At 45.9% G+C, this 19,620-nt stretch overlaps 1 protein-coding gene across 3 annotated transcripts in view; it reads right to left on the bottom strand.

Moving 5' to 3' along the window:
* plppr2a (phospholipid phosphatase related 2a) overlaps window positions 1–13,503 on the bottom strand; it is a 45,160-nt gene extending 31,657 nt beyond the window's left edge. The window contains exons 1-2 of one of the 3 annotated variants that reach the window (XM_077213653.1): window positions 13,213–13,503; window positions 8,551–8,661 (exon numbers count right to left, since the gene is read on the bottom strand). In XM_077213653.1, coding sequence (XP_077069768.1) covers window positions 8,551–8,619 — 69 coding nt within the window. In that variant the 5' untranslated portion in view covers window positions 8,620–8,661; window positions 13,213–13,503. Of the gene's footprint in view, window positions 1–8,550; window positions 8,662–12,650; window positions 12,885–13,212 lie in introns of those variants that run through there. The other 2 variants (XM_077213650.1, XM_077213651.1) reach the window with 2 other exon arrangements.
* Between the last annotated feature and the right edge of the window lie 6,117 nt (window positions 13,504–19,620).

Here is a 19,620-nt window from a genome sequence, read left to right as displayed (position 1 = left end):
AGTGAGTCATAGCAGTAGTTGAATGTGCTACATGAAAAAAAATGTGGCTTATCAAATAATCATGCATGCATTCTGCGAGAGCACACTAGATCTGCCTGTGAATGCATGAGCGGGAGAATCACTGGAGGAAAGCAGAAGATTTACACGTGTGGGGGAGAGAATCTAAAAATGATAACATAGAGATGGGATCCAGATCCAGCTGATTGGTATCCATAGCAACAACAGCAGAGGCAAATGTCATGATGTGTTTGTGATGCACACGCAACATTAGTGCACATGCTCACACACAATAACACACACAAAACAATTCAGTCCATTATCTTTCCATCCTTCAAGAAAACAAAGAATGAAAGTAGACATTTTGAACTGACTTGAAAACTATTCTTCATGAAATGTTCTGAATCATTCTGAATCTGAATTGTTTATCCTTTTGATATTTTATTCAAAGAAACGTCTACGGTTACGTATGTAGCCCTCGTTCCCTGAGTAGGGAACGGAGACGTTACGTCGGATGACGACGAATGGGGTTTCGCTTAGAAAGCCTATCAACTTCGAGTATTACAAAACGAGCCAATGGCAAAGAAATGCCATGGGTCTGCGGAATTTGCATGGCGTAACTCCGCCCCACCTCGTGGGTATAAAAGGAGGAAGCCGGCAGCAAGCAGATATGTTTCTTCGCTGAGGAGCCAAGACTGAGCTCAGGCGATCCCCGCGGTACAGCGGAAAGTGGCAGGCAGACGTAACGTCTCCGTTCCCTACTCAGGGAACGAGGGTCACACACGTAACCGCAGACGTTCCCCCTCGTTGTCACTCCGAGTTACGTCGGATGACGACGAATGGGGTTACCAGTCTAATCACGCCACCTTCTCAGCTGTCTTCCAGTGCCCTGCGTAAATCGAGATCCCTGTCAGCCTGGACAAAGGACTCCATATAACACAGGAATACCAAGGTACACTGGGAGCATATCCCAAGCTTAGGGGAAGTATGCAATTAATGCCAGCCCGGAGGGGGGGGACTTAGAGAATACACATATGACCCGAAGGAAGCATATGGAAAACACTGGGGTGTCCAGCCGCAGGTGGAATATTTCAACCCCAGGGGTGGCAAGGTGGCTTGCCAAGGGAAAGACACACGCTCAGAGAGGCTTACAGTGGAAATACACATGTGGGGGTCGCTCAGAGGAGGGACCATGCACACGGGAGGCACCTAGCCGACGCACAGGCAATAGACACTGGCGCCGACGTCAGGAGTGCTGGAGGAGCTCAGGGCTTTCGGAGAAGCTCACCTGAGGAAAATATCGCACGTATCCAGTCCGTGGAGTGGAATGGCGAGCAAGCGAAGACACCTGAGCGGGTCCGGTACTAGCTGGTTGAAGCGAGTACACGAGAGGACACAGGCTCCACTCGGAGATTATAGAATCTGGCGAATGTGTTAGGTGTCGCCCAGCCTGCAGCTCTGCAGATGTCTGTTAGCGAGGCGCCATGCGCTAGAGCCCAAGAGGACGCCACACTCCGGCTGGAGTGGGCAGTCACACCAAGGGGGCACGGTCGACCTTGCTGCTGGTAAGCCAAAGCAATGGTGTCCACTATCCAGTGAGACAACCTTTGCTTGGAGAGAGCCTTTCCCTTCAGCTTCCCACCATAACAGACAAAGAGCTGGTCTGAGGTCCTGAAACACTGCGTTCTGTCTACATAGGCGCGGAGAGCGCGTACTGGACAGAGCAGTGCCAAGGCTGGGTCTGCCTCCTCCGAGGGCAGCGCTTGCAGGTTCACCACCTGGTCCCGAAAGGGAGTGGTAGGAACCTTGGGCACGTATCCAGGCCGGGGTCTCAGGATCACGTGAGAGGAAGCCGGCCCAAATTCCAGGCACGCTTCGTCAACGGAGAATGCGTGCAGGTCCCCAACCCTCTTGATGGAGGCCAGTGCAACCAGGAGCGCTGTCTTCATGGACAGGAACTTAAGCTCGACTGATTGCAGGGGCTCAAAGGGAGCACTCTTCAGGGCAGTTAGAACCACTGAGAGGTCCCAAGAGGGAACGAGAGGAGGACGAGGAGGATTTAGTCTCCTCGCTCCTCTCAGGAACCTGATGACCAGGTCGTGCTTCCCCACCGACTTACCTTCGATGAGGTCATGATGTGCGGCAATGGCGGCAACATAGACCTTCAGGGTGGAGGGAGACAGCCTTCGCTCCAGCCCCTGTTGAAGGAAGGAAAGCACAACACTGATCGAGCATCTCCGGGGGTCTTCTCGGTGAGAAGAGCACCAGTTGACGAAGAGGTTCCACTTCAACGCATAGACGTGTCTCGTGGACGACGCTCTAGCGGAAGTGATGGTAGCCACCACCGCTGGTGGTAGGGTACTCAAACCTGCCTCGTCCCATCCAGGAGCCACACGTGGAGGTTCCAAAGATCGGGACGAGGGTGCCATAGGGTGCCCCGTCCCTGAGAAAGAAGGTACTTCCTCAGAGGGATCGGCCAGGGAGGTGCTGTCGCGAGGAGTACTAGTTCGGGGAGCCAGGTCCGGTTGCCAGTAAGGGGCAACCAGAATGACCTGCTCCTCGTCCTCCCTGACCTTGCGCAAAGTGTGCGCAAGAAGGCTCACTGGGGGAAACGCATACTTGCGGCCCTGCGGCCAGCTGTGCGCCAGAGCATCCGTGCCGAGCGTGCCCTCGGTCAGGGAATAGAACTGGGCGCAATGGGTCGAGTCGTGAGAGGCAAACAGATCTATCTGCGCGTCCCCGAACTGGTCCCAAATCAGCTGAACCGACTGGGGATGGAGTCGCCATTCTCCAGGGAGGGGCTGAAGCCGTGAGAGCTCGTCGGCTGCACAGTTCAGCGCTCCGGGAATGAAGATGGCTCGAAGCGACCTCAGATGCTTCTGACTCCATAGGAGGAGGTGGCGAGCGAGTTGTGACATACGGCGGGAGCGTAGACCACCTTGATGGTTGATGTACGCCACAGTGGCGGTATTGTCTGAACGGACTAGTACGTGTTGACCCCTGGAAGCGGTGCAGGGCAAGGCGTACTGCCAACAACTCGAGGCAATTGACATGCCACAGCCGCTGGGGTCCTGTCCAAGAGCCCGCAGCAGCATGTCCATTGCACATGGCGCCCCAGCCCGTGGTGGAGGCATCTGTTGAGACAACAAAATGCCGGGAAGCTCGTGCCAGGGGGACACCGGCCCTGAGAAAACCGAGGTTCGCCCACGGGGTGAAGAACTGACGGCAGGTCGGAGTAACTGGTACTCGGAACGTGCCGTGTTGCCATGCCCACCTCGGGACTCGGTCGCGAAGCCAAAGCTGAAGCGGTCTCATATGAAGCAATCCGAGCGGCGTGACCGCGGCTGCAGATGCCAATTGCCCCAGGAGCCTCTAAAAAAGTTTCAGTGGAACCGCACTCTTGCCCTCGAATTGTCTTAGGCAAGTCAGCAGTGACTGCGCGCGCTCGCTCGTAAGCTGCGCGGACATGGCGACCGAGTCGATGTCCATACCGAGAAAAGAGATCCTCTGCACGGGGCAAAGTTTGCTCTTCTCCCAGTTGACCCGAAGGCCCAGACGGGCTAGGTGCCGAAGCACTAGGTCCCTGTGTTCGCAAACCTGATCTCGAGAGTGAGCTAGGATCAGCCAGTCGTCGATATAACTCAGGATGCGAACCCCTTGTTCTCGAAGGGGAACAAGGGCCGCCTCGACGACCTTCATGAAGATGCGAGGAGACAGGGCTAGCCCGAAAGGGAGAACCGCGTACTGGTATGCCTGCCCCTCGAAAGCAAACCGGAGGAACGGTCTGTGTCGAGGAAGAATGGAGACATGAAAGTAGGCGTCCTTCAGGTCGATCGCTGCAAACCAATCCTGGGGCCGTATGCATTCGAAAACGCGTTTGGCGGTGAGCATCTTGAACGGCATCCGGTGAAGGGAGCGGTACAGCACGCGCAAGTCCAGGATTGGCCGTAACCCACCGGTCTTCTTGGGGACAATGAAGTAGGGGCTGTAGAAGCCGGACCTCATCTCGGCTGGAGGGACAGTCTCGATTGCACCCTTCGCCAGCAGGGTGGCAATCTCTGCTCTCATGATAGGGGCATTGCCACCAACCAAAGTGGAGCGGACTCCCCTGAAGCGGGGAGGAGACCGTGCGAACTGAATCGCATAGCCGAGCCTGACGGTACGCACGATCCAGTGGGACAGACGGGGAAGCTCTAGCCAGGCTCCCAGGAACTGAACCAACGGGATCATGCGAGCCACAGGCGTCCCCCCGGAGGGGCAGCGAAGCGGAGTAACTGGCCCAGATGTGGACGGCATAGCGGCCCGGAGAGGGGGCACAGTTAGCAACCGCGCCCTGGCAGAGGGGGCCAGGGGAGGACCAGGCTGGTCGTCCCGCGGGGGCCTGCTCTGCCAGGGGTCTGGCGACAGAGGGGGACAGCGGCGAAGCGGTCCGTGGACGGCACGCCATGTCAACCACCTCTGGGACAGAGGGGGACGAGGAGAGCACGGCTTGTGGGCGGCGCTCTGTGACGTCCGAGAACTCTGTGCTCAGAGACGGGAGAATCAGCTCTTAGGAGAATAAAGATTCTTCCCCGGCCCTCCCCGGGGAAAGGAGTGGTCCTGCTACCAACTCCTGGAAAGAACTGAGTCCCATCTCTGAGGAGCCCAACTCAAGAGCGCCGCTTAACCCGGCGTGTAGCGGGGTGCGGGGCTGGAGAGGACTGTGGCGTCCGACCGCGGCCTCCAGAGCCGACCCGGGTGAACGGGCGGGGTGGGAGCCGCGGGGGGGCGCCCTCGGCAGTGGGCAGACCGAGGGATCTGAGCGGACGGCGGGGCCGTCGGGACAGAATCAACCTCAGTCTGCTCAATCGCCGAGTTGCCCGTCTCACGAGCGCCGCTTAACCCGGCGTGTAGCGGGGGGCGGGGCTGGAGAGGGCTGTGGCGTCCGCCCGCGGCCCCCAGAGCCGGCCCGTGAACGGGCGGGGTGGGAGCCGCGGGAGGGCGCCTTCGGCGGTGGGCAGACGAGGGATCTGAGCGGACGGCGGGGCCGTCGGGACAGAATCAACCTCACTCTGCTCATGGGCGGCTGAGAGCTGTTGGGCAAGCCCTCAACCGCACCGCCGAAGAGGCCGACCTGGGATATGGGAATGTCAGACAGACGGGTCCGCGCGACATCCAGCACATAAGACAGGTTCAGCCACAGACTGGTGAGCATCACCTGACCCAGGGAGCGTACGGCCACTTTCGTCGCTCAGAGAGCAAGGTCAGTGGCGGCGCGCAGCTCAGTGAAGAGCCCTGGGTCAGTCCCGCCCTCGTGCAGGTCCATGAGCATCTGGGTCAGGTGGACCAGCAGAATGACCATGGCATGCAGTGAGGCGGCTGCCAGTCCCGTGGCGCTATAGGATCTCGCCACAAGCGTAGACGAAAAACTACAGGCCACGGGCGGGTGCTTAGGATTGCGCCGAGAAGAAGCACTCTGAGGACACATAGCATCGCAACAGAGCATTCAGCCGGGGGAACCCCAGTGTACCCATGGGCAGCGGCCCCATCGAGGGGAGGAAAGGCGGATGAGATCAGCGAGCGGTCCCGAGAAGACAAGGGGGTCTTCTTGGACTTCGAGATCTCATCATGCACGTCCGGGAAGAGAGGTATTGGGGTTTGCCGTGGACGAGGGTCGGCAAACCCATCGACGAGGGTCTTACCCAAAACCCATCGTCCCAGGAAAGCATGGTCGTCATCTCCGGATCAGACTCAGGCACAGCCGTATGCACACCGGAAGGTGGCAGCTGTGACGAGCCCTCACTTCCAGAAGACTCAAACCCACCTAGTGATGCTGCAACAGACATGGCATCTTCCTCTGTAGCTTCAACTGAAACACGCGGGCCACCAGAGGGTAGACTCGCGGGAATCAGCAGTTCACTAGCGGGCACCGTCATTGAAGAGGGGGGCTGGGGACACGGACACATAGTCGGCGCCTAGATCCAGACCGTAACCCTCAGGTCACCCTGGCCACCAGCCGAAGATCGGGGGGTGGATGAGGGGACTCTCACTCTTGCGAGTTCACCGAGTCTCGACCTATATATGACGCGATGATCACGTTCCCAGCGAGAACATGAGTCACCCACGAGCGCTGTTCAAGCATGATCAAAGCCCAAACACACTAGACAGCGCTCGTGCCCATCAGAGTCCGATACCAGTCCGCTGCAACCAGAAATGCACGGGCGAGCCGTCTTTAAAAAGACGTGCCACGTGTAAGCTCTTTTAGTGAGAGAAAACTCAAGTGTTGAAGCACCCGGGGAGAAACGCACCGACTGGCAGACCACTGCAACAGATCAGCAGGAAGCACGCTCTCGCCGTAGATCGCCGTCACACCAACACTCGAGGTACTCGTTTGTAAAGCTGACAATTCAGAGATGGCTTGTGGAGAGAAGAATACACTTGGCTCCGAAGCGAAAACATATCTGCTTGCTGCCGGCTTCCTCCTTTTATACCCACGAGGTGGGGCGGAGTTACGCCATGCAAATTCCGCAGACCCATGGCATTTCTTTGCCATTGGCTCGTTTTGTAATACTCGAAGTTGATAGGCTTTCTAAGCGAAACCCCATTCGTCGTCATCCGACGTAACTCGGAGTGACAACGAAAGGGAACAAACTTTTTATAAAGGGAAAATCACATTACATCACTACATCCATAGAACGTTTGAAAAGTAACTGACACTACTGGAACTTCAAACTGTTTTTTTTTGGCAGCAAACACTTAATATGGGTTTGGTTCATACAGAGATAACAAGTACCCCATTTGTAAAATGAAATATTCTGCTGTATCTTTATTGCTGTGGGCTTAATTTTCTGTTAGAGGTCCTGGACTTCTTGTTCAGATACATGGCATCATGGATTCGATCAAATACCAACAGATAAAAAATCTAAACCTGACAGCCTCTGCTAGAAATCGTATAATGGGCCGTGTTCGGATCTTGCATCAGGACAATGATCCAAAAATAAACATCAAAATCAAAAACAAAAATGGGTCACTGAGCACAAAACCAAGCATCTGCCATGACCGTCCCAGTCCCTAAACTGAACCCTATAGAAGATGAGTGTGCTGAACTGAATAGAAGACGCACTGACATGAACTTGTGAATCTGCAGGATCTGGAGAGATTCTGTATGGAGGAATGATCTCTGATCTCGTCAGTTGTTCTTCAAACTCATGCAACTTAGAGAAAAGTCAGAGCTGTAATCTTGGAAAAAGGAGGTTTCAAAAAGTATTTAATAAAAGGGGGAAAATAATTGTTCCCAACGTGTTTTAGAGAAAAATATTTATTTCATAATGTGATTTTCCCCCACACTTTCAATACATTTACTTCAATGAAAGGTTAGATTTTTGCAAATGTTTTTGATAAAATATCAAAAGGATTAACAATGATTATATATATATATATATATATATATATATATATATATATATATATATATATATATACATACTATTGTAATGATTTGTTAAGGATCATGTGACACTGAAGACTGGAGTAATTATGCTGAAAATTCGGCTTTGATCCCAGGAATAAATTACATTTTACTATATATTCAAACAGAAAACTGTTATTTTAAATTGTAATATTATTTGTTTTTACTGTATTTTGCAGCCTTGGTGAGAACAATAGACTTCAAAAACATTAAAATAATTTTAGCGACCCCAAACGGTAGCACAGTATATATGATTTAAAAAATGTTTTTAAATACGTATATCTAACATAAATTATTTCTTAATATACACTCCTGGGCAAAAAGGCCAAGCCAGAAATGGCTAAATATTTAGTGGTCTTTTAATGGTCTTCACCATTTCAATCACAAATCACTGGTCAGGAAATTAGCAAGAATTACACAAATACTGTAGACAAAGTAACAAAATAGCCTTCCTCAACTTGCAGAAAGCTTTTTACAGGAAGAAGAATCAGTGTTGTTTCACTCAATGTTAACAGCTTCAAACTGTTCATGCGTAGTTGAAAAATGTCTCCCTGTTTGAGTTTATTGTGAGACCAAATATTCACTATACTATAGGGTTCAAATCTGGACTCTGACAGGCCAAAACATGAGCCTGATGGACTTGTCTTTGCGGTGTGTTCAGGAGCATTGTCTCGTTGAAAAAAAAACCCATCTCATTACATCTAAACATTCCTCTTTAGATAACAACTTTTCATTTGTGGGAAGAAAGCCATTCAGCAATATTCTCCCGCAGCCCGAAGCACATAAATGAGTTTTCACAGTGAAGCATCTCACCAACACCAGCAGTGACACTCTTCCTCCACGCGTCACTGTGCAAGAGATGCATTTATTATCGCACATTTGTTTTTCAAAGTGAAGCTGAACTCAGTCAATAATAAGTAAATTGTTGATGTGTTCTCCATATCATTAACACCAATGATTGTATTGATCTGAGCTTCACTTCCTTTCAGGTCATGGCATAACCTCATATTTTTCACTGCAAGCCCATTGAGATTTCATAAAAGTTCCTCAAAAAGTCCTAATTATAGTCAGGGTTCAGGATTATTTATGTTTATATGAAAACTCACCTCTACAAACAGGAAACATGGTACAATGGAGCTACTGCTCTTCACAGCAGGCTTCTCTTCTGCTGCCATTGTAGATGCCTCTTCTTTCTGCTCTCGCACTCCTACTTTAGTCTTCACACATGACAGAGAGAGAGAGAGAGAGAGAGAGAGAGAGAGAACAGGTCAGGTGCTAGAAAACTCAATAACTCAATTAAAATAACTAATTTGTCCTTGTAATTGCTCAGCCAAATTTGATGTGCGATTAATTAATTCAATTTGTGACACACCAACAAGGCTGATTTTTAGGCTCAGTTATGTTTTAAAAATGTGACCATTATATGAATTGTCAGTGACGGATCTCAAAAACGAAACATCCCCAAACCAGCAATGGAAAATATTTATTACTTACATATTAAAATATGCTTTTTATTGTTTCATGATTTATTATTTATCGTTTTTCCTGTTCTTGTGTATCCGTTATAGAAATGTATTGTATTACCACTGACAGTTACATGACCCAAAAAGGTTTTAAAGTATAAATGGTAAATTGAAATACTACAAGACTTGCTGTTTACAAACTAAGGCCGCTTATTGGATCAATTAATGTAGATGCCATACTGAGTGACAGCTCATTACTTTACAGAGAGCTTATGACCTATAAGATTAACTATTGTATTAAGATCAGAAGGTGCAACCATTTTTAGCAGCTTATAATCTAATAAGTATTTACAAAGCCCCATTTACTTCAGGATTAACTTGGTCTAAACCTACCAACAACAACTCTCTAGGACTGGGCTTTCATTCGACCGTGAACCACAGAGCAGCGTTTTGTCAGTTGGCCTGTTCAACATCACACTGTAAACCTCTGAGTTCAGGACAGGGAAATGAATATCACATGAAGTCAGGCACTAAAGCCCAACGACAGAAAGCATCATCTAGTACATGCTTCCGCTTTTAGTGTGCCTTGCGCTCACAGCGGTGCAGCGGTCAACATTTTACATAATGTCAGTGTGCGAGTCCTCGGATAATGTAAAAAAAAAAAAAGGAGCCCAGCATTTTTGGAAACCTTTTCTTCGTTGCTGGGCAACACTGGAAGATTTTTCTAAAAACCCATGTATCGTTTTAATGTTTTTGAGGAAAAAGAAAGCTAAAATGCATGATCCATGAGAGAGATGTACTCTAATGTAAGACTCCAGGGGTAAATTCATCCACATATAACTGTAAACAACCTGGAAGAAGGTTTAAGAACAAATTGGGTCTCTCTGGCTTAACATGTGCTTTGATAATTATGTAGATGCTTGAAGCTTGAAAGAAATGATGCAGGTAAAGTGTCTGGAAGAGCATATGGTCCACTCATGTTTAGACTCAGACAGCACGCCTACAGCCAACATGCACACATTACGGACCGTCTGTTGTGTTTTACACACACAAAAAAGCAAGATCGTAGTGAAAATTGTTAGCTAGAATCCTACTGCTCTTGCTCTCTAGAGGTTTTGTCAATTTGCTAGGAAACAAAGTCAAAATTTACAAGGTACCAATTTTCTAGCAGGTTAGTTAAAAGAGAAAATACCTATTTAGTGTGTGTGTGTGTGTGTGTGTGTGTGTGTGTGTGTGTGTGTGTGTGTGTGTGTGTGTGTGTGTGTGTGTGTGTGTGTGTGTGTGTGTGTGTGTGTGTGTGTGTGCCCCCAATATCATTTTTTTATGTAGTTTATATTTCATCAGAAAAAAAAACATTAAATTACATTTTTACTTCTTTTGTGGACCAAGGTGGAAGAAAACCTTTCCCAGAATGCACATGTACTGAATTTCTTTGAAGTGCAAATTCAGTAAATTCTTCTTCCTGTCGTTCCAATTCAACTTGGCCAATTTAACTTACAACTATCACAACTATCAGAACTAGTGAACTAGTGAAAATCTGTAAACTAAGATGTGCCTATGTTTTTGCCTAGGTTAATGGCTAGGTGCCTAGGTTAATGGTCCTTAAAGCATGAAGAGTTCAAAACACAAACAGTTGCATATTATATAGTATACATATTAGCTTACAATATAAAATATTATAAAACATATTATATTTTTAACAAGACAAGGCGAAATAGGTTCAATTGAGGTAATCTTAAAGAAAATGTGAAATGCCTATTTATAAAGACTGAAGTACCATTGTTTGGCCAGATAAGCTGCCATTTTTTCCATGCATATGATTGTGTTGCAACTAAATGAGCAGGTTTTAGTCAGAATAAGCTGCAAAGTTGGCCAGACTTCGTTGATAATCAAACGTATGACTAACTTATGTGTGTCATGGAATCTAAAGAGCCAAGCTGACAAACAAACACAAAGGCAATTACTAAAATAATAAATGATGCTGAAAGAGCCACTTCACAAAGGAGGGCTTTTCTAGGGATGGAGGGTTTGGATGACCACAAATTGAGATTAGGCTATAACAGTTTATCCTCAGAGGACACTTGAGATTCAATTAGACCAACTCCATTACAATGCAAAGCTTGCCCTGACTTTCCATTATGGTTCATGTATGAAAATATAGACAGTATGACTCAGCTTCCATATTACATTAGCGTTCAGAATGATTGTTATTAAAGAATGGTGAAAAGTTAAACAAAACAGTCTCCACAATGTTTTTAGCTTCTAATAGAGCATTACTTGTCTTCACCAATACAAACTGATATTTACAAATTACAAAAGACAAGACAGACATGGATTGAAAAGACAAGCATGCATACATGCCATTTTGCACATTATTGTCAGCAATTTTTAGTAAAATTATATGCAGTGTAAATATGAAACACATTTTCCAGCAGTTTTTCAGACAGCAATGGTATTATTTATATAGGTAAGCTACAGTACTACTTTTTTGAATACAAGTCTATGGTAGTCGGATGGCTCCTTCTTATCTATAACTGACAAGAATCTTCACCAACGCAAACTGATTTTAACAACAAAAACATGGTATGTCTAAAGAAAATATGAGGTCTTTGCCTGGTCCCACTCCTTTCGCCAAAAGTTCAGCAAGATGTGTGTTTATTTACAGTCTTACCTTAAAGTCACCATGAAATATGGAATATTGCAATATCTATTATACAGTAAATTATTTATCCGTGCACATCATTATTTTTAAATTCATGTGCCCTTGTAATCTTTAAACAAAATCACTTCCCTTCCCTCTTGCAGCTCATCTCTTCTCTTCTCTGATGATGTGTTTACTGGCGTGAGGGCGGGATCAACCTGTCACTCACATGAGATCCACCAATAGCAAACGTCCACCATCTAACCAGCCAATCAATTACCCATGGACTACATCAAGTCCTGCCCTAAAGTTTTTCAATCGAACATACATCACAAAAGAATTCAATTTCATGGTAATTAAGCAAGAGTTTTGCAGAACAAGATAGACTTGACCGAGAGCTGGTAGCTTAAGGGTGTTTTGGGTGTTTGCTTAGTCAAAAGAACCCTCAAAAGCGTGTCTATGATATTTAAGAGGGAAACAATATAAATCCCACCTAGGGAAACAAAATTATATAGCTTAGAAAAGTAATAGCTCACCTTTCATCAACAAATGTATGTCTATTATATATATATATATATATATATATATATATATATATATATATATATATATATATATATGCCTAAATGATGCAGGATTTATGCCACTCAATGGAAAGAGAATATATATATATATATATATATATATATATATATATATATATATATATATATATATATATAATGATACAGGATTTATGCCACTCAATGGAAACAGAAAATACCATTATTCGATTATCTTCATGCTACTCTATACCTTTATGCATATCTTTCTTCTGCAGAACACAAAAGAAGATATTATGAAGGACGTTGGGGACCCAATCTAATTATGAACCCACTGACTTTCAGTGCATGGAAAAACAAAAACAAACTTGAGATAGTTAAAAAAAATCTTATTTTGTGTTCCAGACAAGAAAGGTTTTAAGAACGACACGAGGGTGAGAAAATAACGACAGAACTGTCATTTTTGAGTGAACTATCCCAACTATCATCCCTTTATAGCCTACACCATGCACACATTAAACTCAAAAACATATAGTACCAAGAAGACATGCACGACTTACTATGTCTCTTGTCTCGGCCTTTTCTCTGCATTCCTTCATGTATCCAACCCAACAATAATAAAACACATGCTCAAGCGCGTAATCCTCTTGCTGGCGCGCTGTTGTTGTAAGCACCTGGATTAAACTGTGTACTGTACGTGTCTAAGTCTCGCTCTACTGTCAATCACTGATTTCGTGTCTCTGGGTTTCGAGCACCACCAAAACACACGCACGTTTCAAATCACCACATGCATTATCCGGCAGTATCGCAATTTCAAGCTATTAAAGGTGGGGGATGTATGCGAAAGGCAATACGAGCGTAAAACCCTAAAGGGATTTTGTCATACAAGGTAACTAATTAGAGCTAGCGTTTGGGGAATACCACACACCCCCACCCTCCTTCTCCATGCCCTTCTGATTTCGATATGGGACAGGAAACATCACTCATCTATCTAGGGCGATTCACTCCAAAGCGGCCACACTCACCGTAAAATTACAGCCATCCACCGTCCACAATGAACGAAACATCGCGTAATGGTGACCAGAAGCTTTCGCATGCACAATTAAATGGATATCCACTTACTTCACACCCTGCAGCCGTCACGATAGATAGAGTCCTATGCAGTGGCCATTACGCGCGTTTGCCATGGAACTCCTGTGCACCGATCCAGCTTTCCTTTCTTCGTCCTTCCTTCTGTCCTCCCACCCACGCAGGATTTTTTCTCGTGGAGTGTTTCCTCACATTAGCGCATGCAGATGCGCTCACGGTCTGTGTGTAAACCGCACTCGCATGCACAGGCGGATCCTGCTTAATGAGGCGTGAGAGATTAAATCGTCACCTCAACCGCAGCTCTCCAGTGCGGCTGCAGAGAATGCGCGTGTGCGCAACGGGGAGTCTGATTTGTATTCAAGCTCGCGTTTCTCTCTCTCTCTCTCTCTCTCTCTCTCTCTCTCTCTCTCTCTCTCTCTCTCTCTCTCTCTCTCTCTCTCTCTCTCTCTCTCTCTCTCTGAGGGTTCAGGTAACAGTCTGAGCTGTAGTGAATATAGGTTATATACAAATTGATTTGCAATAGGTCAAAATTTGTCAAGCTTGTCAGTTTCTATAATATCTAAAATAAACAGTTACATTACACTCATTAGTGGTGTTTAGCATGCATCCGTGACCAATACTATACTATAAGACAAATGGCAACCAAAATGTGAATGAAACATTATTGGTTGCCAAGGCAACAGTGTTAAACAATTAAATTACTTCTGATTTTTTATAAATGTCAATTCTACAGATATAGCAGGTGTTTAGGGTAAAGTCTGCTCAAACTGAGTCAGAACGCCACAGTTTTTCCAATCAACTTTTCATTCGAAATGACTGATTTAAGTTATGGTCTATTGTTTATCATAAGCAGTGAAAAGTGGATTAAGGTACTCTATCATTCCCTCAAAAGGTAAAATACTATCACCATCACTATCACCCTCATGTCATTCTATTACTTTTTTCTTCGACGGAACACAAAAGATGATATTTTGAGAAAATAAATGTTTTATTTGTGTGTGTGTGTCCACACAATAAAAGTCCAATGTTGTTTTGTCTTCAAAATATATATAGTTCTGTCTTGCAAGTCTAGATGGCGCTGATTAATAGTTCCTTCACTCAACCTGCTTACATTCCAACGCTATCTCACGACTAATTCGTACCTACCCATCACTGGGGTTAAGACAAATTGTACGAATTCGTACGAGGGAGGTCGTATGAATTTGTACGAATTAGCCATCTTTTACTCACTCGTACGAATTCGTACGATTTGTCTAAACCCCAGTGATGGATAGGTTTAGGGGCGGGGTAGGGGAAGGTAATTCGTACGCATTCATACGAATTGGGCAACTCATAAATTGTGTACAAATTCCTATGAGTGAGGTTTTAATGAATTCGTATGAATTAGCCACCTCGTAAAATACATACGAATTGCCATGAGATTGGGTTGTACATTCATTTCTCTACAGGGCACAGCTGATTGGTTCCTGCTGTATCAGTAGCCAATGAGCTCGCTGCTCAACCTTCAAATACTGGTCAGCATTTGCTTAAGCAGTACAGCAAGCTTTCAGAAACCCTCCGTCTTCCCCAGCTCCACCTGTATAGATCTGCTACGGGTAATTCATATGCTGTATTGTACAGCAGCAGCAATAACAGCAGCAGCATAGCAGATCTAGTCCACCCAGACCAAACATATCAACATTGTCATATACATTACCATGCCAAACACTCAGGAGTTGTCATGACAGAGCTTTTGTCCTGTAGAGGAAAGAAAATGAAATGCATTTGGAATGACATGAAACAGTGACATTTTTGGGTGAGCGTTCTTTTAAGGGCTCAAACTTTCAATTTGTAGTGTGGGGAATTGTGTTATTTTAGGAACGGTTCATATAGATTTTTGCAACTGGTGTTTTTTTTACTTGCTAGGCCCCCACTGAATACAAAACAACCTGTTTCCAATTTTTTTCTTCATTTTTAGTGCCAAAATTCAAGATGGCAGACAACATATGCAGAAAAATCACAGAAAATAAAATATATAATCTTTTCACTTCTATAAAGGCTTTAAAATGGTAAACTTTTTGATGAATGTATTCCTAATAAGGCAGACAAGTGAGACACAGACTAATTTCAAAATATTTATTGGATCATTTGCCAAAAAATTGGAAAAAAGGAAGAAAAAAATCTGCATTTTGTTTCATCATTGAAGAGTTCAACAAAACAGTCAGTCATCGCCACTCAAGTATTTATAGCGTAGGACGTCATCAACAGGAATTCGGAGGGTTTGAGTCTCCAGCTGGTGAATTGCATCTTGGTCCTGTTAAGAGCGTACAACCAATTTTGCGTTCCTCGGAGGTACTGTGTCTAGCTGCCACAGTTTTTGTACATTGTGGTGGATGTCATCTGGTGGGCATTTAAAGGAGATACAGTGACACCTGGTGGAGGGAGAGCTAACAATATCTCTAGCAGGGCCCTGTAACGTCCAGCCAAGACGGGTTTTGATTGCTACAGGGGCTCCGGGGGGGCCTAACTTTACAGGCAGTGTTGGAGTGATAAGGCGAGTATGATCAGCTCCTATGAGTAGAAGGGGGCTTACGTTATCATGCTGCTTCAAGGGAATCTGCCGGAGATGTGTAGCACCGCTGGAGGGATTTCACAGGATGAGAATGTTCGGATAAGGAAAGCTGATCAGCAGTGAAGGCATGCCTGATGGCATAGGATTTCTCTGGATGGGCCTTCGGAATGAGTGTGAAGGACAAGGCGGCACCGTTTAGAGTCTGGAAATCCTGTCTCACAGTCCTCAGCTTCAAGCTCTCAGACTCTCCTACCAACTGGAGTTTCTGGGCAGCAGGATGCAGAAGAATCGTACGTTCTGACCCATCATCCAATATGGCATACGTGTCTAGGGACTTGTTCCCATTACGTAGGGTCACTTCAACTACCTTCAGCAGCACTTTATTGCAATCGCTAGGATGGTCTAGGTAGAAATTCTGCACTTGCTTCTGGTTGATGTTGAATAGGACCTGCGGATATTTCCCATTACATTGGTTGCAGCATCCCTTCAGATCACACTGGTTTGCAAAGTGGTCTCGTGCACACCGTCAGCAGCGTTTCTTTCCTTTGATCCAACTAGTTCCTGATCTTCAGTGAGCTGGAGGAAGTCATCACATTTACTGACATGATGTTCAGGGGAGTTACAGTAAGCACTCACTGGACAGCGTGTGGATGTGGTGTGGGGGAGGAACTGACTGGCTCTAGGAGGAGCTATCTGGACTTTAGGGGAGGTCATTTGGGAAGTCTTGCTACCATGAAGTATAGCTGTAGCTCTGAATGGGTGAAAGGGTGGTGGCCTTGGTCGGACGGGCTGAAAGGTTCTCTCCCTTCTGGGCTGGCAGCGGGTTCCCTGTTGCAGCCAGGAGGAGAAATCTTGGAGGTTATAGGAACCTGGTCTGCTCAAAATCATGCTTCTCTTAAACTGACAAAAATGCTCACTGGGTAGTTTCTCTAATAGCCGCTCGACATGTGAGCCACAGGTAAGCTCAGAAAGACCTTCATGGCCCATTGACTGGAGGAGACCCACTAAGGCCTGTACTCTAAGGGAAAACTGATCTAGGGCTCTACCATCACCTATCTGGATAGCAGGCATCTCCATTATAGCCTGGAGCTCTCTCAGAGCAAGCTGTCTGGGTTGGCCATAACGCTCATCTAGGGCCCGAATAGCGAGTGTAGGGATCATGGGCATAAACATAAGCTAAAGCAAGCCGCTTCACCTGATCTACCTTTAAGTGATCCAGTAAGATGTGATATTTATACTGCTCCGACTCTCCTGGATCCAACAAGTTGGATAGGGCCATCTTCAACATCATATACTGGCTTTCATCCTCTCTAGTAAGAACAGGGAATGAGAGACCTTCTATCTTGCTATACGACTGCAGTCGGCCTGAAGGGGGAGCTAAATGGCTTGGTTGGGCTGCAGAAGTAAAGTGGTGAGGCTGCACATTGCGAGGCTGGTATGCTGGCTGGGCAGGGTGGGTCATAGCTCTAGGCGAAATTTGAGGTGACGACATGTAGGCTGGGAGCAAGGGGTTACGTGAGACTGGGACTTGACAGGTGGCAGGGAACTGACTATGGTCAGAAGGATTCGTGTGCTGCCAGGACTGAACTAAGGGCTGAATGGCAGGGGCACAGGTTACAGGAGGTGGATAAGAAAGCTGCTGCCGAGGTGGGAAAGAAAAGGGCTTAGTCACTTGTGGTAGCCTGGGGTGGCATTGCAGCATACTGGGCTTGTGATGCTACTAATTTAGGGCCAAGGTTTTCAGGGGATTGTCCTGAACGAGACCGTGAGGAGTGGCCTTTACCAAGCATACAGCGCTGGATTAGTCTACCTTGATTTCTTGCTTCTAGTAACTGCTGTAAGAGCTCAGTTTGAAGGTCAGGAATTGGGTCCTCGCTGGGTAGTTGCATCCTCCTCAGACTCATACTGTGGTTGATACTGAGGTCCAACACCACAGATGTCTGCAGAGTGAAATGGTGGTGGCTCTGGTGCTTCAGCAGGTTGTCGTGGCCGCTGACCATATTCCATGACGTAGTCATCATAGCGTACAGGACGCAGGGCTTGGCGATGAGGACGCTGAAGTAACGAAGGCAAGGAGTGACTGGACATCTCCACTGGTCGTCAATGGCTCCGGCTCGAAGGACCATGAAAAGGAGGTTTGAGAGGGATGTGTAGGTGGCTGGCTTGAGACCAGTGGAAATGTCGGTAAGAACAATCTTGTCCAGTCACTTTAATTACACAATGTCTTTCTCTATTTGGTATGTTTGTATATCTGTGGTTTCTAGGAGGTAAAGGATATGGGATACAATTAGCTACATAATGCCACAACACAATCCATTTGAATGACAATCAAACTTTTGTATAAGAACTTAGAATGGAGGATGTTAGCTAGGTAGTCTACAAACAAAGTCAATACATAAATTCCCTCTGCCCCGTAATTAATGAGCTGATAATGCCTATAAATACTCAAATGCACTTATTCTACAACTAGCACAGTCACATGAGCAACATAAACTGTACAATCTAACAGTACATTTAAACAGACTGAAAGGAATGTAAGGTCGTGCACATTTTCTCATAATTAACATAACATCAAAAGAGAAACGTATGGAACTTAGAGTTCAATAACGCAAACAAGGCATGAGACACAGCATTTCCAGCAGCAACACACCAAGATTCTTCCATGTGGCATGAACAAAGAGAAAGGGCTGTGTGTACAGATGCTGTCTAATATAGTCTGTGGCTGATTGGAGCTAATTAGTTGAAGGTGTGGTGAACTGCATGGGGAACTGAGGCCCTGTTTACACGAGAACGATTCCGGGTGAAATCGTAAAAATATTTTATCGGATGTGCCTTTCGTTTACACGGCGACGGCGTTTTGGGGGCTTAAAAACGCAAAAAAGTGAAACCACCCTCCAGAGTGGAAATCTTAAAAACGATCCACTGTCGCGTTCCCATCTAAAGGGTAAAAACGCAAATCTGCTCACTGTGGCTCTCGTCGTGTACGCGTTTACGTCACAGGCATGCGCCAGTAAAGGATAATAACAACCAATATGTCGGATTATTTCCATACGTCGGACCTTCAAGTTGCCCTAGCAGCTCTGATAAACGTACAAGAGTCTTTTCAGCAGTTGTACAAAATATTCTCAGATATTGGTGTTGTTGTGTGGCAGTGCTTCACATTGCCACCTAGCCGCCTGGAGTGGATACTACATCGAATTTCCCACACTTTTGCGTCACCACATGCACGCGGATTTCCCCCCCATTACGCTCGTCTAAACGCAGAATAAAAAGTGATAACGCAACGCCACTTTTGAGCTTTCTCTTCAGATCGTCTCCGTGTAAACATAGCCAAAGTGAAAGGAAAATGGGGCGTGGCAACTGCAGGACAGAGAGGAAAGCTTCCAAACATTACCCATGGTCATATTTATTACCTAAGTCATTCAATTAATTAGAAAATGTATGTATATAATGATATACCAAACATATATCCATTTGAAATGTTTAAAAAGGCGATTATTTGCAATTTTTGGTGATATATCCGCCATCTTGGATTCTGGGCCTGTGCAGCCCGGGAAAAAATCGGAAACAGGTAGTTTTGCAAACTATAGGGTCTGAAGAAGTCAAAAAACATAATTTGCAAAAATCTATATGAAATGTTCCAAACACTTTATTTTGCTACATATGGCCCTGCACTATTGCATCTGGTGGACAATAAAACAAATGGAGGACCAGAATATCATAGATGGACCTAGCAATGCCCTTGCAACCGTGGTTTGCATCTGCAAGCACCATTCACATATTTTTAAGAAATGGGCAATATCTATTTAGAGATTAGAATACCAAACCTTTGCTATAAAAGCTGCTTGATTTTCCTTTAATGTTAATTGCAGATAGCAAAGACATCACGG

The sequence above is a fragment of the Siphateles boraxobius genome, unplaced genomic scaffold (genome assembly GCF_051911475.1).
Source record: "Siphateles boraxobius isolate OS27281-9 unplaced genomic scaffold, OSU_SipBor_1 66, whole genome shotgun sequence".
NCBI classification, from domain to species: Eukaryota; Metazoa; Chordata; class Actinopteri; order Cypriniformes; family Leuciscidae; genus Siphateles; species Siphateles boraxobius.
Note: the sequence above shows the minus strand (reverse complement) of the source record. Positions and strands in the feature narration are given on the sequence as shown.